Below are 19,042 nucleotides of genomic sequence, written 5' to 3'. Positions count from 1 at the left end.
ATTTTCATCCTTCAGCCGGAGTGCAAAGTTATGAATCATATTATTATAGTCAACAAGCCTTTCAGTTTGTTTTTATTTAAAAATTGCTTTTAAAAAAATCCGACTCTAATTACACATCCCTCACTGGTACCTAGATTCTCACAATATTTTTTTACTTTCTAGCCAAGAATCGAAACTGATCGATTTAATGTGTCAACTATATAATAGTAAGCAGATGACATATCGGACGTAACATTTGAATGGACTTACCATGCCGTCATCCATATTCCTTATGACACACGGAAGCAAGGCGCTGGAGCCGGTCTGCGAGGTGACAGCCGTATTGTTGTCCGTCGAGAAGTACATACCAGGTGGGGCGGATGCGGAAGACAGGGGTGGCAGAAGGTGGGTGGGCGGAAACGTGGCCGAGAGACTGTTGGGCGCTTGTGACAGCGGACGCTTGCTCAATACTGATGCCTGCAAAGCAGACGCTGAAGGCCCACTCGTATCCAGTGTTGGGAGACCTGTAACAATCAATTACAATCATATTATATTTATCAGTTAAATGAGCGGCATAAAAAATACGATATAAGTCTCAAAAAAGGATAGTTTAAAAAAAACACATTTTTGAAGTTATACTTCTTTTGGCGCGTTTGGGAAATCAGATCAAAGTGTATTTTTGGCGTGTGACATATTATAACACATAAAATATTTTTTCACACGAAAAAAAACGCACTTAATTGGATTCGAGCCATCGATTGTTCGGCTATCAGCTGAACGCACTACCTTTACGCCACAGTATGATACTGCAATCGTGACGATTATACAGTAGCTATAATATTATAGTTTAGAATTGTTCCGTTGCCTAGGCAGCGAATTTTTTATTGACGGCCATTTGCAATTCCTTATGTAAGCAAGTTAAAGTGTATTGAAATAAACCAACGGCGTTCCAATAAGCGGTCCTTTTTCTTGAGTGTGTAATTTAACAAGATATTTAAGAGCTAGTCAAAGAATCTAGTTTATCACAAGTTTTGTTTTTGTTTTATTACGCCAAAGAAGTATAACTTCTAACGAGCGTACATAAGTACACACACCGATTTTTTTTAGTAGATCGGAAATTTTTTTTAGTAACTACTTATTACACTTTCATTATTAAATGAATTTGGACCGGTTTCATCCGCCTCAAAGGGACATTTTCAACTGAATAATATTCATAAAACAGGTATTTACCAATACAAAATTATAAAGGCTACACAAATAATCTACCAATCTCGCAAATATCATCTGTAAGAGATTTTGGAATTACGTTTGACGGTAAACTGACGTTTAGTGGTCATATAGATACCATTTGTAAAAAGGCGCTAAAGATGTTGGGCTTTATCTTGCGTACTTCCCGGGTCTTTTCGGATGTTCTTTCTAATTCTTTATAACTCCTAATTCTAACTTCTAATTCTCTATAACTCCTTAGTTAGAAGCAAACTTGAGAGTGAGTCTATCGTTTGGGCCCCGCATCAGTTGAAGTACGGCCTTATGGTGGAGAGAGTCCAAAAGAAATTTTTAAGACTCCTTTACTTTCGGCTGTATGGATATTATGGCTCTATCCAACTGATTTTCTTTTAGGTATGCTTAAATACTGTAGCTTAAAATTTAGAAGAGATCTTTATTTAGCTACATATTTTTTCAGACTTATACGCGGCGTAAATGTGAACTCTGCCATTATTGGTGGTGTCTCTGATAATTACCTTAGGAATCGAGGGCATCCGTTGTTTGTTCTCCCACGGTGCAGTACTAACCTGCCATTAGTAATGCCAATTGGGAGGGCAGTAACCATGTTTAATGAAATCGCTTCGGATATTGATATATTCCACTTACGTGAGGGTGAATTTATGTGGACGTTGTTTAATAAGTTTTTAAGGTAGGGTCTATCAAAGTTCACTATGTGTGCTTCCATCCACTTTTATTTTGTTAGTTATTTTGTTTATTTTATTACTTATTCTCTGTATTTTTATTTTTAAAAAATATTAACAATTATTTTATGTCATGTCGTGAACGCTTTGAATTTATAATTTGTTATCTTCATTATATGTAAAATAAATACATTTGATTTGATTTGACCATTACATAGCATTAGCCATCCAATAGTAGGTATTTTGTCAGTAACAATAATTAAATTTAAATTAATGAGATTGGATATTAATATTTCTTACTAGGTACATTATTAAGGACGACACTACACAACATATTCTAAAATTATTAACATAACACAATTTTTATTATTGTTTTGTTAGTATCGTTAATAATGTAACTAGTAAGAAATATTAATACTATCCAATCTCATTAATTTTTATTTAATAATTGTAGCTACAAAATACTATTGGCCGGATAATGCTATGTATTGGTAGATTATTTGTGTCGCTTTTATGATTTTGTTTTGTTAAATATCTGTTTTATGAATATTAGTCAGTTGAAAATGACGCTTTGAGGCGGATGAAACTGGTTCAAATGCAATAAATAATAAAAGTCTAATAAGTAGGTACTAAACAAAATTTTGCGTTTTATTAAATTAATCAATAATACAATGCAGTTATACCATGAATAATTGACAGTTAACACAATAAAAGAAATAGTTTCAAAGCCGACGTTAAAAGTTATAATAATATATTGAATTGATAATCGAAAAGGGCGTAATACAAATTTATTGAGTAATATATTTATAGAGTTGAAATACCTATATAGATTAATGTTAGCATCACAAAATCCAATCAGCACGAGTGATATAAAATAAATATGCGAAACCAATAAAATTAATACCGACATGTATTCCGTTCTTCTATAAAGTAAAAATATTATTTACGCCCGTCTGGCTTAGAAAACTTGATATATTACATTTTTACATTAGTCCGCCTCGGCAGATCTCTAACTTTGTCCTTTACAAATTAACAATATTTGGTGGTAGATGAAGTTGAGGAGAGTCGTTGTTGCGTGGACGTTGTGAGGGGACAGTATATTATTTTATCATTACAAGAATAAAAAAAACAGTAATAAAGATGACAGCGTGAGGTTATAATCACGGGTACGGATGTACTGGTGAGATCAATGTGATCGTTAGATTGATTATAATATTAATGAGATGAGAGACTGGACTCGAGTGGAATGACGGTTGACTATGTCGAGTCACCGGACTCAATGTGAGAGTGGTGTGTTTAATGACGGACTCGATGAAAGAGTGAGGATTTATGCATTGTTCTTCTTATCTATACTAATGCAGTCCATATAATATAACAAGGGACATTGTCGCAATTAACAAATCATATTATACTCTAGTTATGATTGAGGAAATGCTAACAATCGTTTTCGCTACATTGTTTTGTTTTAACAACAAAACATACATATTTAAGCATGTCTCCCATGTTATGCTGATTAGTATGATTGCAATTATTAGTATAAACCATTAGAATTCATAAAAAGCAATCTATTCGACTTGTAAAGAGCCATCTTAAACAAATGATTTTGCTTTTGTTGCATTGTGTATGTATAATAAATGTTCCAATGTAAGTATCGTTTTCAATGATTTATAATGTTTTTTTTATAAACGTTCCTTTATTAATAATTATTATGATTTTGTTTATCATTTGTGTTGTATGTAAGCGTCATGAAGTGTGATACTAGCTTTTGGCTTGGCCTGGAATTTGCTTATATATTTCTGAGAACTCACCGTATGTTATTCCGTTTTATTGTAATTTGGCATCGTTATTAATTATGTTTGATTGATTTTTGGTAAATTGAACTTGATGAAAATGTATGATTAAACAATATGAACAATAAAAAAACATAGCAGATAATAAATACAAATAATGTAATTAAACGAAAACTAACTTAATAGAACTAACTTAGAAGGGTAAAAGTGATTTTTTCACACTTTTACTTGCACATCATAATATGTTTACGTTAAATTAAAATTAATCTCTAATACAATAAAATTCATTTTTATAATTCTGGTTTTTCTCAGAATATTTTTAATATAATATCATATTAAATTATGGTCCTGACTTTCATAAAGCTCTCAATTTTGTGTTAGATTGTTTTAAATATAATATACTAAAAATAGTTTTGAACGAATGATTATTTTTTATTACAACGTTTTTCTTAGCTCGTATTCTTATTTGTCCGGTATAAATCATACAATCGATTTTTAACTAACTTTACAACTAGCTAGACATTGAAAACTTTTAGAATATATCAGAACACGATGCCAATGCATTTTTTTAAAACTTTTAGCCATCTTTAACTAGAATTGATTTCATTTTCAGTTAATTCTGTTTTATATGAAAAGTAATTTCGGAAAAAACCCATAAAAAGTAAAACTAATATTGGTTGCTAAGTGGGTCCTAGCAACTAAATTATTAATATAAACATATACGTTTTTTTACTATGGAAATCAATATGATATTTCAGTATTATTTCTATCAAGTACATTTTTTTTGATTGTTTAAGCTATTCAAGTCAAGTTTATATGATTCAACAGAAAATTTAAAAACGTTGTATATAAAAAGTTCTTTTTATTTTCTAATTATTTTATTGACTAACAGTAAGTTGTTTTAGAAATTAAAGCTTATTTCCATAAAACTTTATGTTTCAATTTTAAGGGTTAATTAAAAATTCAAGTGTTTAAAAACATAATTTCTGGAAAATAATGTGATAAAATTATTTTGCAACTCATGTTTTACTTCTGAGCTTTTGCATATTATCAAAAAAATATCCTAAACAATACACGTAACGAAGTACCAGGTACCTATACTTTTTGATTGACAAGAAAAAAGGGGTTGATTTTAGCCAGACTTTATTAAAAGAGGCTTTCTGTGTTTTTTATCCAAAATCTGGTAAAAATAATATTACAGGCTGCCAGAAAAAATGTGCGAAATAATATTATATTGCCAAACTTTATTCTGTTTTAACACGTAACTCATTTGACTATAGTATTTTTTACCGAGTATAGAATTTATGCATGAATCAAAATTACAGTTGAATACTTGTGGGGAAGGTAGAGATTATTATGTTATTCTGTCAAAAAGAGCATAGTTTTCTAAACCTTTTTGGCTTACTGCTACTTTATTGGACATAATATTAGTGTTCAGCGCCCTATGCCTCCCCAATTTGAAAAATTCTATCTCTTTATCAATAATTATTAATAAAAAATATTGTGTAAGTGTAATTTTTGAATTTAAAAAAATATAAATGAAACAACTTGAAAGTGAAATTATAACATATCATTTTATTTAAATAAAATTGCAAATAAAAACTTGAGATATCTCACTATTATAAGGTAGGTAGTAGTAATTAAAACACCAGAATGAATCTGATGATGTGTACCCAATTTGCTTATATTATGGCGTTTGGTTCGTATGTAGCCCACTTGCTTCCAAACGCTACCCTTTGCCCCTAGGGCCAACAATGTCCTCCAAATCCTTCTAACGCCCACAAAGGCACAGCAGAGGCAGAGCCTACTTTAGTAGTATAACTATAGAATAACAGAAAGTGAGGCAATATGCTACAACTCATGATTTATTAAATTTGACAATGTCAATGAAATTGCAAATTTCATTAATGTACATACAACTTAGTAATTTAGTGGTAGATATTGATTCTCTTACGAATATTTCAGATCTATAAAATTTATAATAAAATACTTATTTTAATAATATTATGTAGTTATTAATAGTTATTTTCTATTTACGTGTTTTATTTATATCAATATTATCATCATCATCAGCCTGAATCTATCAACTGCTGGATGTAGGCCTCTCCAAGCTGTTTCCACTTCTCTCGGTCCTGTGAACTGCGTCGCTACGTACTTCCGCAGAACCTAACCATTTCATTGATCCGGCGGCCTCTAGGTCTACCTTGCGGACGTTTTGTAACTCTGTATAGGTATATCAATATATAAAATACATAAAGTATTCAGTACGTACCTACTAGTACCCATTCGCTTAATATAATATTGTCTAATGATAGGTATATTATAATACACAATAATACAAATAACTTTAGAATACATAACAATTATGAATTTATTCTAACAGTTGAATATCATAAGTATAAAAAAATTAGCTTGCAGAACTTTGTCATTTTGTAAGTTGGATTCAACTTTAGAAAGGAAAAAAAGCGTAACCTTTGGCTTTTTCAAAATAGGTTTTATTACATAATAACGTTATACACGACTAAATACACGTTATGTCCAAAGGATGTAAGCTGCAAATTCCGATGTATTATCTAAATTTAGATAGCAGTTTAAAAAATAAAGAAAAGAGTAGTGTTGAGTAGGAAAAATTACTTAACCATCATTTTTGTTGATTTTTTAACCGGTTCTATGTCGTCAGCGAGTATTCTCGCTCTATGACACCGTGATCGACAAGCCGCACATACAAATTTCGCGAGCTATCTCGTCCGACTTTAAACTCAAATTAGTAGCCTCTATCGATTGATTTGCATAAACTGTAAAAAATAACACACAATAAAATAATTATGAAATACTAAGCCACAAATAATCGGTATTAAAGCGATTGTAATAAAAGCTTCACTCTTTATAGAACGTGTGTCGTAAAAATCTACGGCCTGTCAGATACTGCTATTGTAAAATTGTGAGGCATAGAAAAGATTTATTAAGTAAGTAATGAGGGATTTAAAAATCAAATTTTATTATATTACATGTACTTTAAAGTCATGTATATTTTTTTATTTTAACTTTGACCGAAAACAAAACAAAAACGTTTTTGTGCGTCCTGTAAAATTTTATTTGTGTGGATTACGCCCTTTTTCCTTTCCAAATTCGAATTATGTAGCCACTGTCTTGGAAAATATTCTGCAGTTAAGTGTACGTTTCAATGTAAATTTTAAAATAAATGTATTCAATTTTTTGAATTAAAATTATATGACTGTTATTATGTAATACGTAACTCTTGTAAAGAAATCGCAATACTTCGCTATCTACCATATAATCAAAGTAACCTCTAAGGTTACGGTGTCGCTACATATTTAATTTATTCGGAAGAGGACTGAATGTAAATAATAAATAAATTAATACTCATTTCAGAGGACAGCGATAAATAATTCGTTATCATTTTATTATTACTGGCCTACATAGGTATTTACCCGCTTAGGGTAAAAATGCGTAAGCAGCAATGAGTAATACTTTGACCTTTTAATAAGGAAGTAAAGACCTGTTTTGACCTAATTAATCCCAAACAAAATACGTACCGTAAAGCTGTCGTGAGAATTGCTTTATTTGCCACAGGTAAGCATATCTTGCCTTTCCATATATAGTAAAGTCGCCGAATAACGTTCATCGACAAAACTATTTACCGAACACAAATTTCACCGAATGCGCACTTTAACGAAAGAAATTGCTAAAAAGTTAAGGGGAGACTCATGCTCAGCGTAGGTCAAAATGAAACTTTTGTTCTATTTTCAAAGCATGATCCTGGACATACCTTAAACGTTGTAGATAATCTATTTCTATAATTTTGAAGCCTTATTATCTTTTATATTTATTTTAAACATTTGATGACTGCAAAAAGTATTTTTATTACATAAAATAGTATTCTTTTAAACCTCTCGCTCTAATGTTTTAGAATAGAGTCATATTTCAGTACATAACTGTGAAGTGGTGTTAAGATTTTGTATATTTATTAATTTTTAATCGCATTTTAAAACCATCAGTATAATTTATATCAACATTATTATAGTGAAATATTTACGATAAAAAAATATATTGATAATCTCTGTGATCCCAAATTTGACAAGAAATAGGCATTTTATTATTCAAAAAACGGACAAGATTAACACATTTTTGTTTAAAAGAATACTCTTTTATGTAATAAAATACTTAATGAAGTCATCAAATGCTTAAAATAAATATAAAGGATAATAAGGATTCAAAATTATATAAATAGATTATCTACAACGTTTAAGGTATGTCCAGGATCATGCTTTGAAAAAAGAAAAAAAGGTCCATTTTGACTCACGCTGAGCACGTCCGCCCTTAAGTGGAGCTAATGCAAAGTGAAAAGAAATCATTTATTTTTTTCTCGATACAATTTAATAAAGGCAACACTATATTATTGCAACACACTAAACTTTTTTGAAAAATGTCTATAGTCATTGGAAAATAGACAACATTATTTTTCTAATTTTATTAATCTAGCCATGTGAACACTTTTGATCTATCAAAGCAGCAGAGTCACCGCGACACATCCGGTACATCCATGTGCAGCACTATATAATCTAATATAATTGGTTTATGAAGAAGTGTAACCAATCAATGTCACATATATTGATCGAGATGTTCAAATCTAGCACAAATACAAATTGTGGGGTTGCTGCCAAAAGTTGGTAAGTATCGAAATCATGTCATGGAGTAATTGCAATTTTAAAGTTTAACATGCCATCTAAAATTAGGCGTAATACTAGTTTATTTATGCTTTATGTGCATGTTCTATACATCGGATGACTTAAAAATAGACACATACTCTGTTGGTTAATCTAAATACATACCTAAATTTCCGACTTACAAACTCTGCGCAGCAACCTCACGATATATTAATATAAAATAAATACCCTTTCAGCAGGATAAATAGAAAGCTTGTTATTTTTAATTTGAATGAAGGATTTAAATTGTGTAGAATTTTAGGTAAACGACTCGTAATTAAATCTTGTAAAATGTACCCAGTATGAAAACATCTTAACTTAATAGTTTATGAATGAATCAAAGATGTAGCAAGTAATGTATTATTTTAATGCTATATTCGGTGAGTTGTATTCTTTAAAAAAGATATTCGATGAATTTACCGGTAGTCATATTGGGCATCGTAGGGTTTCCCTAAATAGGGGCACAAAAAGCCACAAGGGAATTTAGCTTGCGCGTTTACCTGGCTAAAATACCGTAGGTGTTATTTCGGTCCGCAATTTACAATGTTTTTGTTTTAAATTTGAATTAGGAGAGATACAATTTAAATTTTATTTTCCGGCCCATTTTATGTGCACGCTTTAAATAATTTAACACTTTAATATATTATGTTTTAGATTGAAAATATAAAACCTTATTTAACTCAACGTTCCAAGTTTGAATATTATATTATGTAAACGTATATTCTTTTTATTCATTAATAGAAATAGTATTAGTTGGTAAAAAAACACAATAGTATCATCGGCTGAAAGCTTGTTGCTACTCCATTGTTCTATTAAAATTGATAAATAATAAATTATAACGCGACATACCTATTTACTTTTCTAGAGGGGTGCATTCATACTGGAGGGTTTATAAATTAGCTTTAAATTAAGACCTGGGAATTGGAGCAATAAAATATTAAGTATATATTATTCCATATTTTAAACATTTAAGGAAGCGACAAAAGCATATGTAAACAATTATATAATTAATATCAAGACGCCATGGGTAGGTACTCTGTTTTTTAGGGATGAAGCACTATTAATTTACTTTATGCACTTGCTTTAAGAAATTTACGTTTTGGTTACTGATACGATTAATTATTAAATTAATATCAGCGGGTAGGTACTGATACCAAATATTATAATGCCTCAATTCCAAATCAAAAATCCTCCAATATACAGAGTTGGGAATATAATGATAATATTATTGTAACTGTAAATGAGTCAAGGCTAGACCAGGATTCACAGCGAAATAAACAAAAATAAAGTTACCGTTATCGGTTTCTGGACGGATGAAGGATCAAGTGTAGGTACAGTTAGTCGGTAACCTACCCTTGAGCCTCGAACGTCGCCTTTAAATACGATTTGCCACCTTTTTGCGCCAAAACGGGCGTTTATAAATGTTATTAATCCTTTCTATGCCGCAATTAGTTAATTGATAGAAATTAACATAAGAATTGGTGTAATTAGGGCGTCCAAAGACGCTTTAGGCACTTAACCAGTTAATAATTAATTGTTACTTGTCAAGCGAAATATACATACAATGTCCCAGAATCAGTGTTTTTAATAAGTGAAAGTATAAATCAACACCCTACGTAAACCCATACCTATCAGTACATACGTGGACTTGGCTGATGGGTGGTATACCCAGGTTTTGGATGCATCTTTGAGGCGATTCAGAGATGGTTGACGAACTGACTATTTTCTTTCTCTTCAAGCCACGTGGGGGTGAAATATCTATATTTTTACCGTTATGCTCAGATTTGTATTTCTTTTTTTTTTATTTTTGTCGGGTAAAGATATAGGGTAAGTTGCATATGGTTGCGAGTCATGAACGCTAAATATGAAAGCAGCTGAAATGGTGGGCTGCTTTGAGAGAAAGGTCCTGAGGCGGATATACGGACCCATGAATGATGGTGGATAGTAGAGAATTAGCTACAACACGGAACTATACCGCTTATACCAAGATTCAAAACTCTCCCCCTTCATAAAACTCCAGAGGCTAAACTGGGCAGGCCATGTCCAGCGCATGCCTGAGTCACGGATACCGAAGAAGATCCTCGAAATAAACCCAAGCCGAACACGATGAGGTGATAATTTTACAAAAGATGCCAACCAGCTGCTAAAAATCAGGAACTGAAAAAGACGTGCGGAGGACCGTTCCGGCTGGAGGACGGTGGTGGAGGAGGCCAGAGCTCGATTTGAGCTGTAGCGCCATCGAAGAAGAAGAAAGATATAACAACTGGTCAAGTATTATCCGATCGTCTGGTTTTAAAGTCACACATATAATTAGGGGTTATTTATTTTTTACCCTAACTGTGTTAGTTTGATGAATTTTTAATGGGGGGCTTAGGCATCACTCCTGATAATTTATAATGTGCGTCCTATATATTTTACATTTTTAGTTCACTGACGTTCATTGACATATTTAATCATACGATCAGTCAATTTTGCGTACTAAATCTATATTTTTGTAATGTGACAACTGGGCGCCAGGATACTTTTGCGCTGCACTGTCGAATGAAATAAATGGACGTTTGTAACGATTAACTACAGAAAGTAGACAAGGTATTTTAACCAGTTTCACCCTACTACTTAGTAGTACTTATTTATTTTGCTAACATAATACTTTTTATTGCGGATTAAGAATCATCATGCCTTAGGATTTATATTAATAATTATTACAAGATAAGAAGAACTTTTTATATACAACGTTTTTAAATTTTCTGTTGAAGCATATAAATTTGACTTTACTAGCTTAAACGATCAAAAAAATTTTTACTTGATAGAAATAATACTGAAATGTCATTTTGACATTCATATTGATTTCCATAGTAACGCACGTATATATTAATAATTTAGTTGCTAAGACCCCAGACTCTTAGCAACCAAAAATGGTGTCGAAATAACTTTTCATACAAAACAGAATTAACTGAAAATGAAATTAATTCTTCTTAAATATGGCTAAAAGTATTAAAAAATTGCATTGTCATCGTGTTCTGATATATTATAAAAGTTTCAAATGTCTAGATAGTCGGGAAGTTAGTTAAAAATTGATTGCAAGATTTGTACCAGACAAAGAACCACCGGACAAATAAGAATACGAGCTTAGAAAAACGTTGTAAAATACAAGAACCCTTTTCTCATTGAAATTTTAACATATGCGCAAATAAATCACTATTTACGTGCGCATATTTAAATTCTCACCAAGTATTAAATAATAATTTAAATACATGTAAATAATAATATTAAATATATATTTTTATTAATTAAAATAAAAACAGTTAATTAGAGATAAAGTAAATTAAACAGAGTGATGGAAATATAAAGGAACTTTTGCACAGAAACTGAAACTATACGTCAATAGTTATTATGCAGACGTATATAAATGTTAATTTTATCTTTTGACAAAATAAAAATATAAAAGTGATGTTAGTGTGATAGTGAATTCTACAAAGTATTTTATTATACTCATAAAAATTTTACTAGCTACGAAGATGTAATAACTTTACTGATCTTTTGTAAATTAAATTAAAACTAGAATTTTAATGTTATTAGGTTTTATGAAGTTGGATTTATGATGAACTTTTTTCTTTGGATTCACTTCACCGTGGAGTTTTCATATACTAAATTCAGGCAAAACATTCCGCGCTCACACTGTGTAGTAAAGAATTATTGTCTAACTTTCAAGACGAGACATTGTTGATTTTTGTTTCCTTTTTACTATTTTACCACTTCCGACTTCAGTTACATTTTGAAAACCTATGTAACCTACAACAATCTTTGAAAGACGAACGATGACGAGGAGAAATTAAAAATCGCATGTAATTTATTGGTTAAACTAAAACTTAACTATATTTTTTTTTCTTCTTTGGCCATATCCGCCCCTTAATTGGAACATATGAACAACACGCGGCACCTCCAAGAATCCCTGATGCTCGCCAGTCTTCTTGCTTCGTTCCAGGCCAAATTAGCATCCCGCTCCGTAGCTCTGCCGTATACACTCTGTAGATAGTATTTAGCGACCTTCCAGGACGCAGTAATCCGGTTGGCTTGAAGAACAGGCAAGCCAGGTTAAGGTTCTCTCTGGTGTCTTTATAAGGTTTCCTACAAGATTATTTTAGAGTGCGTCCAGAAGAAATCTTTTCGATGTCTTTATTTTGAGACATAATAATAATAATATATTACTATTTTCCTTTCAATAATTCGTCGAATTATTATTTTCCGACTGACTTTTTACAAGGCATGCTTACTTTTTACTCTTTTACCTAGGTCACTTCTGTTCTTGAGACATTTTTTCCTCTTATCGCGAAGGATAGTTTTCAATCCTAGTGTCTTAAGGAAGTTAAATGTACATGCACCTGTCAATTACCTACGTGGTTGCAGCCATAATCTATTTTTGGTTAAAACCACTTCATAAAGTCATGCCTACAGGCACCATAAGCGATGGGTGCAAGACTAGTCAATGCGCACCCCAAAGGCATAGACATTTTCAGTGACCTGCTATGTATTTTGTTTTCGAAATTTTATTTTTCTATATACAATTGTACCTTTTTTATATTTTTATCCTCTCTCTTGTGATGGTAATATTTTTTAATATAATGTAACTCAATCATGTTAATCATTTAAATTTGTTATGTTCACAATGTTTTGTTTTGTTAAGTAAATAAACAAATAAACTTAAATTATCTTGTTCTGATAATGCGTTTGAAAATTTTGCACAAATCTCATTCCAATGTTGTAGTCTCGATTTTTTAAATATATGTATTCATATCTCTGGTTTAGAGTATATTGTATATTTTGTGACTACAGTTTTTTATGTGAAAACTGATAATATATCAGCATGCTGTTTGGTTCATACAAATTCTGCAAATAAAATTACGGATAATCGATACCCGCAGAAACATTTTTTTATGTTCCACTAGAGACTAGAGTAGGTATATTAATTCACTCGTATGATTGTAGGTAGTGTGTGAAATAAACAAACACTTGATACGATAATTCTAAGATACATAAAACTCTACCAGTGAACCGAGATGTGATATGTTATGCTCAATTATTGTTGATATATCATATTAGTATATTTTTAACTGTATATATCGAGTATTGATTGGATATATGATTGATACTTTGGTCATGTTAATTCAATTAGAATTTGATGGTTAAAATAATAATCGTCGATTTTATTTATATTCTATTTTCAGTATATATTATTAGTTTAAAAAGGAAATACTCTAAATTGTTTATGTACGATGAAATAACTCAGTTATGACGTTGATTTTAAATAAAGAATAAAAAACACACTTGCATCTATGATGGACTTTAAATTATCGGAGACGAAACATAAACTGGCCGTGTGTATTACGTATTTCTCTAAATATCATTAAGTTTTAATGGCGTCGGGGTCATGTTGTTTTTTTTGTAAAATTTATTATCGTTTAAATGTATTCGTATCATATCTCATAAACGCTATATATAATATTTATGTATATATATATATATATATATAACAAACATCACTGGTTTCAATATTATATATTTTATCATTATAACTCAATGTGAATCTAAGCCATTTCCAGGAAATTTATTCATTTCCATCTGTTTTAAGCTTTCTTTCCCACCTTAGCCTCGCGGATTACGTGTTACTTTGCGGGTGACACTTCAACTACCTCAGTTATGGGATTTATTTTAAATATTCTGGACAAAAAGTGAATTATTAATTTATAAATGCATTTTTTATTTCATATTCATAAATGTTCCTATACACTAGTGAAAATAATCAGTGTAAAATGTTATGAATAAAAAAAAATAGTATACACATTGACTACCGATTAGATAATAACTTTTTAATAACCACATTTAAAAAGCATGCTAATTATATCGAATTTCCACCAAATCGTTACGCGCTGGGTGCGTCTTTAGCGTCAAATGTATTAATAAACCAAGGTTAACACATGAATGGATAATAATATTAAACAAGTGGGAGATTAATTACTAACATGACAAATATTTTTTTTATGAATGAATTGTTAATTACATATTGGAAGTTTTTTTTTTATCTACGTACTACAGCGAGATTTTAGTTAATTAAGTTGATAGCTAGGAACATTTTTCATGCTATAATTCGGTATCAACCGGGAAGAGGTAGTAAGTCTTGTTCTTAAATTACGTAAGTCATGTAACTTCGAAATTAAATATTTTATCGATTTAATTATTTAAAAAAAATGTCAAATTTAGTTGATTTATAAAACTGTACAATATATTTATTTGTTTAGTTAATTAAATAAACAAATTATTGCATAATTGATTAAAAATAATAACGTTTCAAATCGTTTCCTTGACAGGTTTCTTCTCGTGTAGTTACCAATTTGTTCTGGGTTAATACAGAATTCTCTTCCTTGAAATGCTTTACAATACAACATACATTCAAAGCTCAAAATAGTTATCAAAAGAGCTAACTCAAATACCATAGAATTAACACTGAAAGTATATATAGGTATAGAGTATACTGCATAAATGCCAGTCCAAATAATAAAATCAAAGAAAGATTTATTTCAACATAAAATTAAAAAAAAAAAATTAGGTGAACATGAATGTAAAAAGTTCATAAGTAACCAATCATATTATCATAATTTAAACAATAGGCCACTATTTTTATTATATTTTGTTATATTTAAGTGTAATTAGTAATCAGTTCGAACATGTTGAAACCTTTCTATTGTTATAAGTCAAAGTGTCAAAGCTTCACGATTCTAGATCATTTTTTCAAAACTTAATTTTTACAATATTATTTAATTGAATGCTATATTTCTCTTTAAACGAATCAATAATCTTCATTTTAAACACAGTTTAGTTTGTAAAATGGTAATCCATTACTAAAGTTTTTTAAGAATTAAATAAATTTTATCTTATTTTACAAAGATGTTCAAAGAATGCGAAGAATATAAAAAAGTCGATTCCCATAACAAATCTTCCATAGTTTACGTCACAAATCCAAATTTTATACAATCTAACGAAATAAAACGGGTGCATCATAAAAACAGCGACAAACAGTCGGAGCGATAAAAAACAGAAGCCAGCTCACCTTGTCCAGCGCCGCTGACGGCGAAAAGTAGAAGCGTCGTCGCCCATATTCCGGCGCCGCTCGCCGACGCCCCCCTCCCGCTTCCGGCGTCCACCCCAGGAAGTAGCATTTTCACTCACTTGTCGTTAGCATTTTAACGAATTCCACTGTTTGGCCGTTGCTAACGACTTTAACCATCTGAGTTCGGGAACTTTACAGCCCCTCACTTTGCACCATAATAAAATTCGGATAAAACAAATTAAAAAGACCCTAAATTTTATCTATTTTTAATCATTAAATTTTATTATTATATAACTTACACTAAAGATATAAAAACCACTAATATATTTTTAAATACACTTGAATCTTAGCATACTAAAAATATTATTTTCGTTTATTCACTACACCATATCATTTTAGATTGTCAAATATTTAAACATTTCGGACTGCAAATAAATGTAATACTTTTTTTAATTATTTATGGAATTAATTCTTGTTATTCAGCTCTTTGTATTGGTTAACCTGAAACAAGAAAAAGAAAACATTTAAATAAATTTAATAATAAATAAACATATCAACTTGGACATCATATAAGAGAAATTAAAATACCCTTACAACATAGAAAATATAAATCTTTATTACATAAAATTATATGACGAAATAAATGACAATGAAATTAAAACCTTACTAAGGCAAATGATTAAATTATTTTAGACATTTTTAACTGTAGATTCATGATAATATTCAGATACAGCACACTTGTAATCTATAATTTAATATTTAGTACCATATTGAGATAAAAATACTTTATATTAACTGTTAAAAGCGTAAAACAATCGATTTAAATTTACAAAAAAGGCATATGGTGTCAGAGTTTAGGACACTCATAATAACAGAACGACAAAACTGAGCGGTATGCCAACATGTTTCATTAAGGCTATACTTCAGCTGATGCATGGTCTAAAAAGATCGTGACTACGCAACGCACAGATTGTGCAAACGACGCGTGCGGAACAAAACCTAATTTGTCATAAAAATTCAACATGCGTCCATTTAATGTGATGTTTATTGTTATATTAGTAATAATAATAAAATTCATTGACATGTTTTCTTTTTCGAGTATATGCGTGACTTTTTTTAGTCATCTTTACACGACTTAATAATATATTCCTCCGATGCCATCACAAAACAAATTGACGCGCTAACATCTCTAATACACTCTCTCCGATTGGCAACGATTTGACTTGACGGCACCAAAAGCATTTTAAATTTACTAATGTTAAAATAACGTAATAAAATTCTTTCTAAGAAGAGTCCAAAGACTATCGGCATAATATTATTTTATGTTCTGAGTTTGAGTATGTTAAAAATAATTAGTAAATTGTACCTTTTATATGAACATACATCGCATTTGAATAGTTTTTAATTAATTCACGCAAATTTTTGGGTATTTTTAAATAGGGATAGAATCTGATTGTATCAGATAATAATATAATTACAAAATATATATGTATGTATCCTGTAATGTATAATGGAGTGGTGATACCTCATGTTTGTATAAGGACGCTATATCATGTTTTTTATATTTTTTTAATATTAAAATTACAATGTATTATTTATGATTAAGATTATAATGAGACTGATAAAAAATTACAAACGAGACTGGTTTTTCAAAAAGTCCAATAAGTGTTTTACGTAACTGGGTTTCCAAATGCCTCACAAAAGGGCAACATTATGCTTTTGTAGTGCACAGTACAGATTTTCTCTCATACCCTTCGGTAATACTACAAAAGCGATCTACATAATACATGTATCACTACAAGACCGATAGATATGATTTAATGCTTATTTTTTGCTGTATGCTGGATCGTAATAGAGTAAAGTCAGTAGGAACTAGTCCATTTACAACAACTGTTTAAACGTAAAAGTGCTGACTGTCTCTTCAATATCATTCTTCAAGAGTAAGCGAGACGTGATGTTGTCATTTTATGGTACTATTTGAGAGGTAGTAAAAATCAACCGCGGTGTAGTTCGTTTTTTTGCCGGCAGATTCGCCACTATCGTTCTACTGCGCGAAAAATCCCAACTGTCGAATTAAATTCAGAAGCTTCCAAACTGTTTTGATTCATACATGCAATCTTGCATCTGCTTGATAACGTTTACGATAATTGTTACGGCCACGATAATTATACACGTGCACGTGTAAACGGAGTATTAGGATTTATTCTTCATAAAGTAAATAAATAATATACTGCACAAATGGTGTATATTATGTTTAGGTGTTTTTATCTAAGAATTAATATGGTGAAAAAAACTGTATAACATTTTACACAGGTAACAGAATGCGAGTAGTGTTTTTTGCAAGCACGTTTATGGTATTTACAATGTCAAGCTTGTGCAATTACACTCGCACGTTGGGAAAATATAAATCCCAGTGTGTATTTAAATAATTGCCATTAAGGAGGGTCATCATATTATCATTCACAGTTTAGTCTGCCGCTATAATTAGGCGCGGTACAAATTTCTTGTATTTTTTATTTTATTTCTCTCTCGATCCCTTTTATTGTCCACTCTGGGCCGAAAATTTTACGCAAGAGTCGAGGTTAATTTATAAATACGATTTTTTTTGAATAATTAAACGTTTTTTTTTGTTTATTTTCGACGCTTAAATTCTTTGTTTCGGTCGTAAAATTAAAATCTCTTTAATTTTTCGTTGCGTAGGTGAAGGTTTTTTTTCAGTTATAATTGCCAAAATAACAAAAATGATAATAATAATAATATATTACTAAACACGAGACATTAGTATTTTATTATTATTGTTACCATTTTTGTTATTTTGGCAATTATAACTGAAAATAAACCTTTGAGATTTTAATTTTACGACCGAAGCAAAGAATTTAATTTAATACTAAACGCAAGACATTCCAGAGGCTAAACTGAGCAAGCCATATCCAGCGCATGCCTGAGTCACGGATACCGAAGAAAATCCTCGAAGGAAACCCAGGGGGGAAAAAGCCAATGGGAAAGCCACGCTCACGATGGGGTGATAACATTACAAAAGATGCCAACCAGCTGCTAAAAATCAGAAAATGGAAAAGACGTGCGGAGGACCGTTCCGGCTGGAGGACGGTGGTGGAGGAGGCCAGGGCTCGATTTGAGCTGTAGCGCCATCAAAGAAAAAGAAGAATCACGAGATATTAAAGTATTTTTTTAATAAAACAGTTTTCAAAATATTAAACACGTACACTAGGGCTTATAATTGTGGCATTCTGAATCTCTGGATTCCAGTGGCGAAGGGTGTAAGTAGGTTGTTTCGCCATAAATAGAGCACAGTAAACTTTTTCAGTCAAACGTATTCGTTTTATTAGACTACAATGTGTAAATATTGTTTGTTAGTTTTTTTTAATTCAATTAAACCCTGCTTAAACCAAGCCATAATAGATAATGATCAAAAAATACTCGTCTGTCTATAAAATATCTAAAAGTATCTAATTAAATCATACATTATAGATAGAATAATATTTATCTATTATAGTTTGTAATTAACTATTTTTT

General features: G+C 30.7%; 1 protein-coding gene across 1 annotated transcript in view; it reads right to left on the bottom strand.

The window, feature by feature from the left end:
* LOC147075248 (uncharacterized) overlaps positions 1 to 15,686 on the bottom strand; it is a 75,666-nt gene extending 59,980 nt beyond the window's left edge. Inside the window, exons 1-2 of the mRNA XM_085942904.1 lie at positions 15,509 to 15,686; positions 250 to 503 (exon numbers count right to left, since the gene is read on the bottom strand). Of these exons, the coding sequence (XP_085799030.1) occupies positions 250 to 503; positions 15,509 to 15,617 (363 nt within the window). The 5' untranslated portion in view covers positions 15,618 to 15,686. The remainder of the gene's footprint in view (positions 1 to 249; positions 504 to 15,508) is intronic.
* Between the last annotated feature and the right edge of the window lie 3,356 nt (positions 15,687 to 19,042).

This window comes from Rhyacophila brunnea, unplaced genomic scaffold (assembly GCF_057557595.1).
Source record: "Rhyacophila brunnea isolate RB1 unplaced genomic scaffold, BYU_Rbru_1.0 scaffold_15, whole genome shotgun sequence".
In the NCBI taxonomy this organism is placed as follows: domain Eukaryota; kingdom Metazoa; phylum Arthropoda; class Insecta; order Trichoptera; family Rhyacophilidae; genus Rhyacophila; species Rhyacophila brunnea.
The sequence above is the reverse complement of the archived record's forward strand: the minus strand, read 5'-3'. Positions and strand labels throughout refer to the sequence as shown.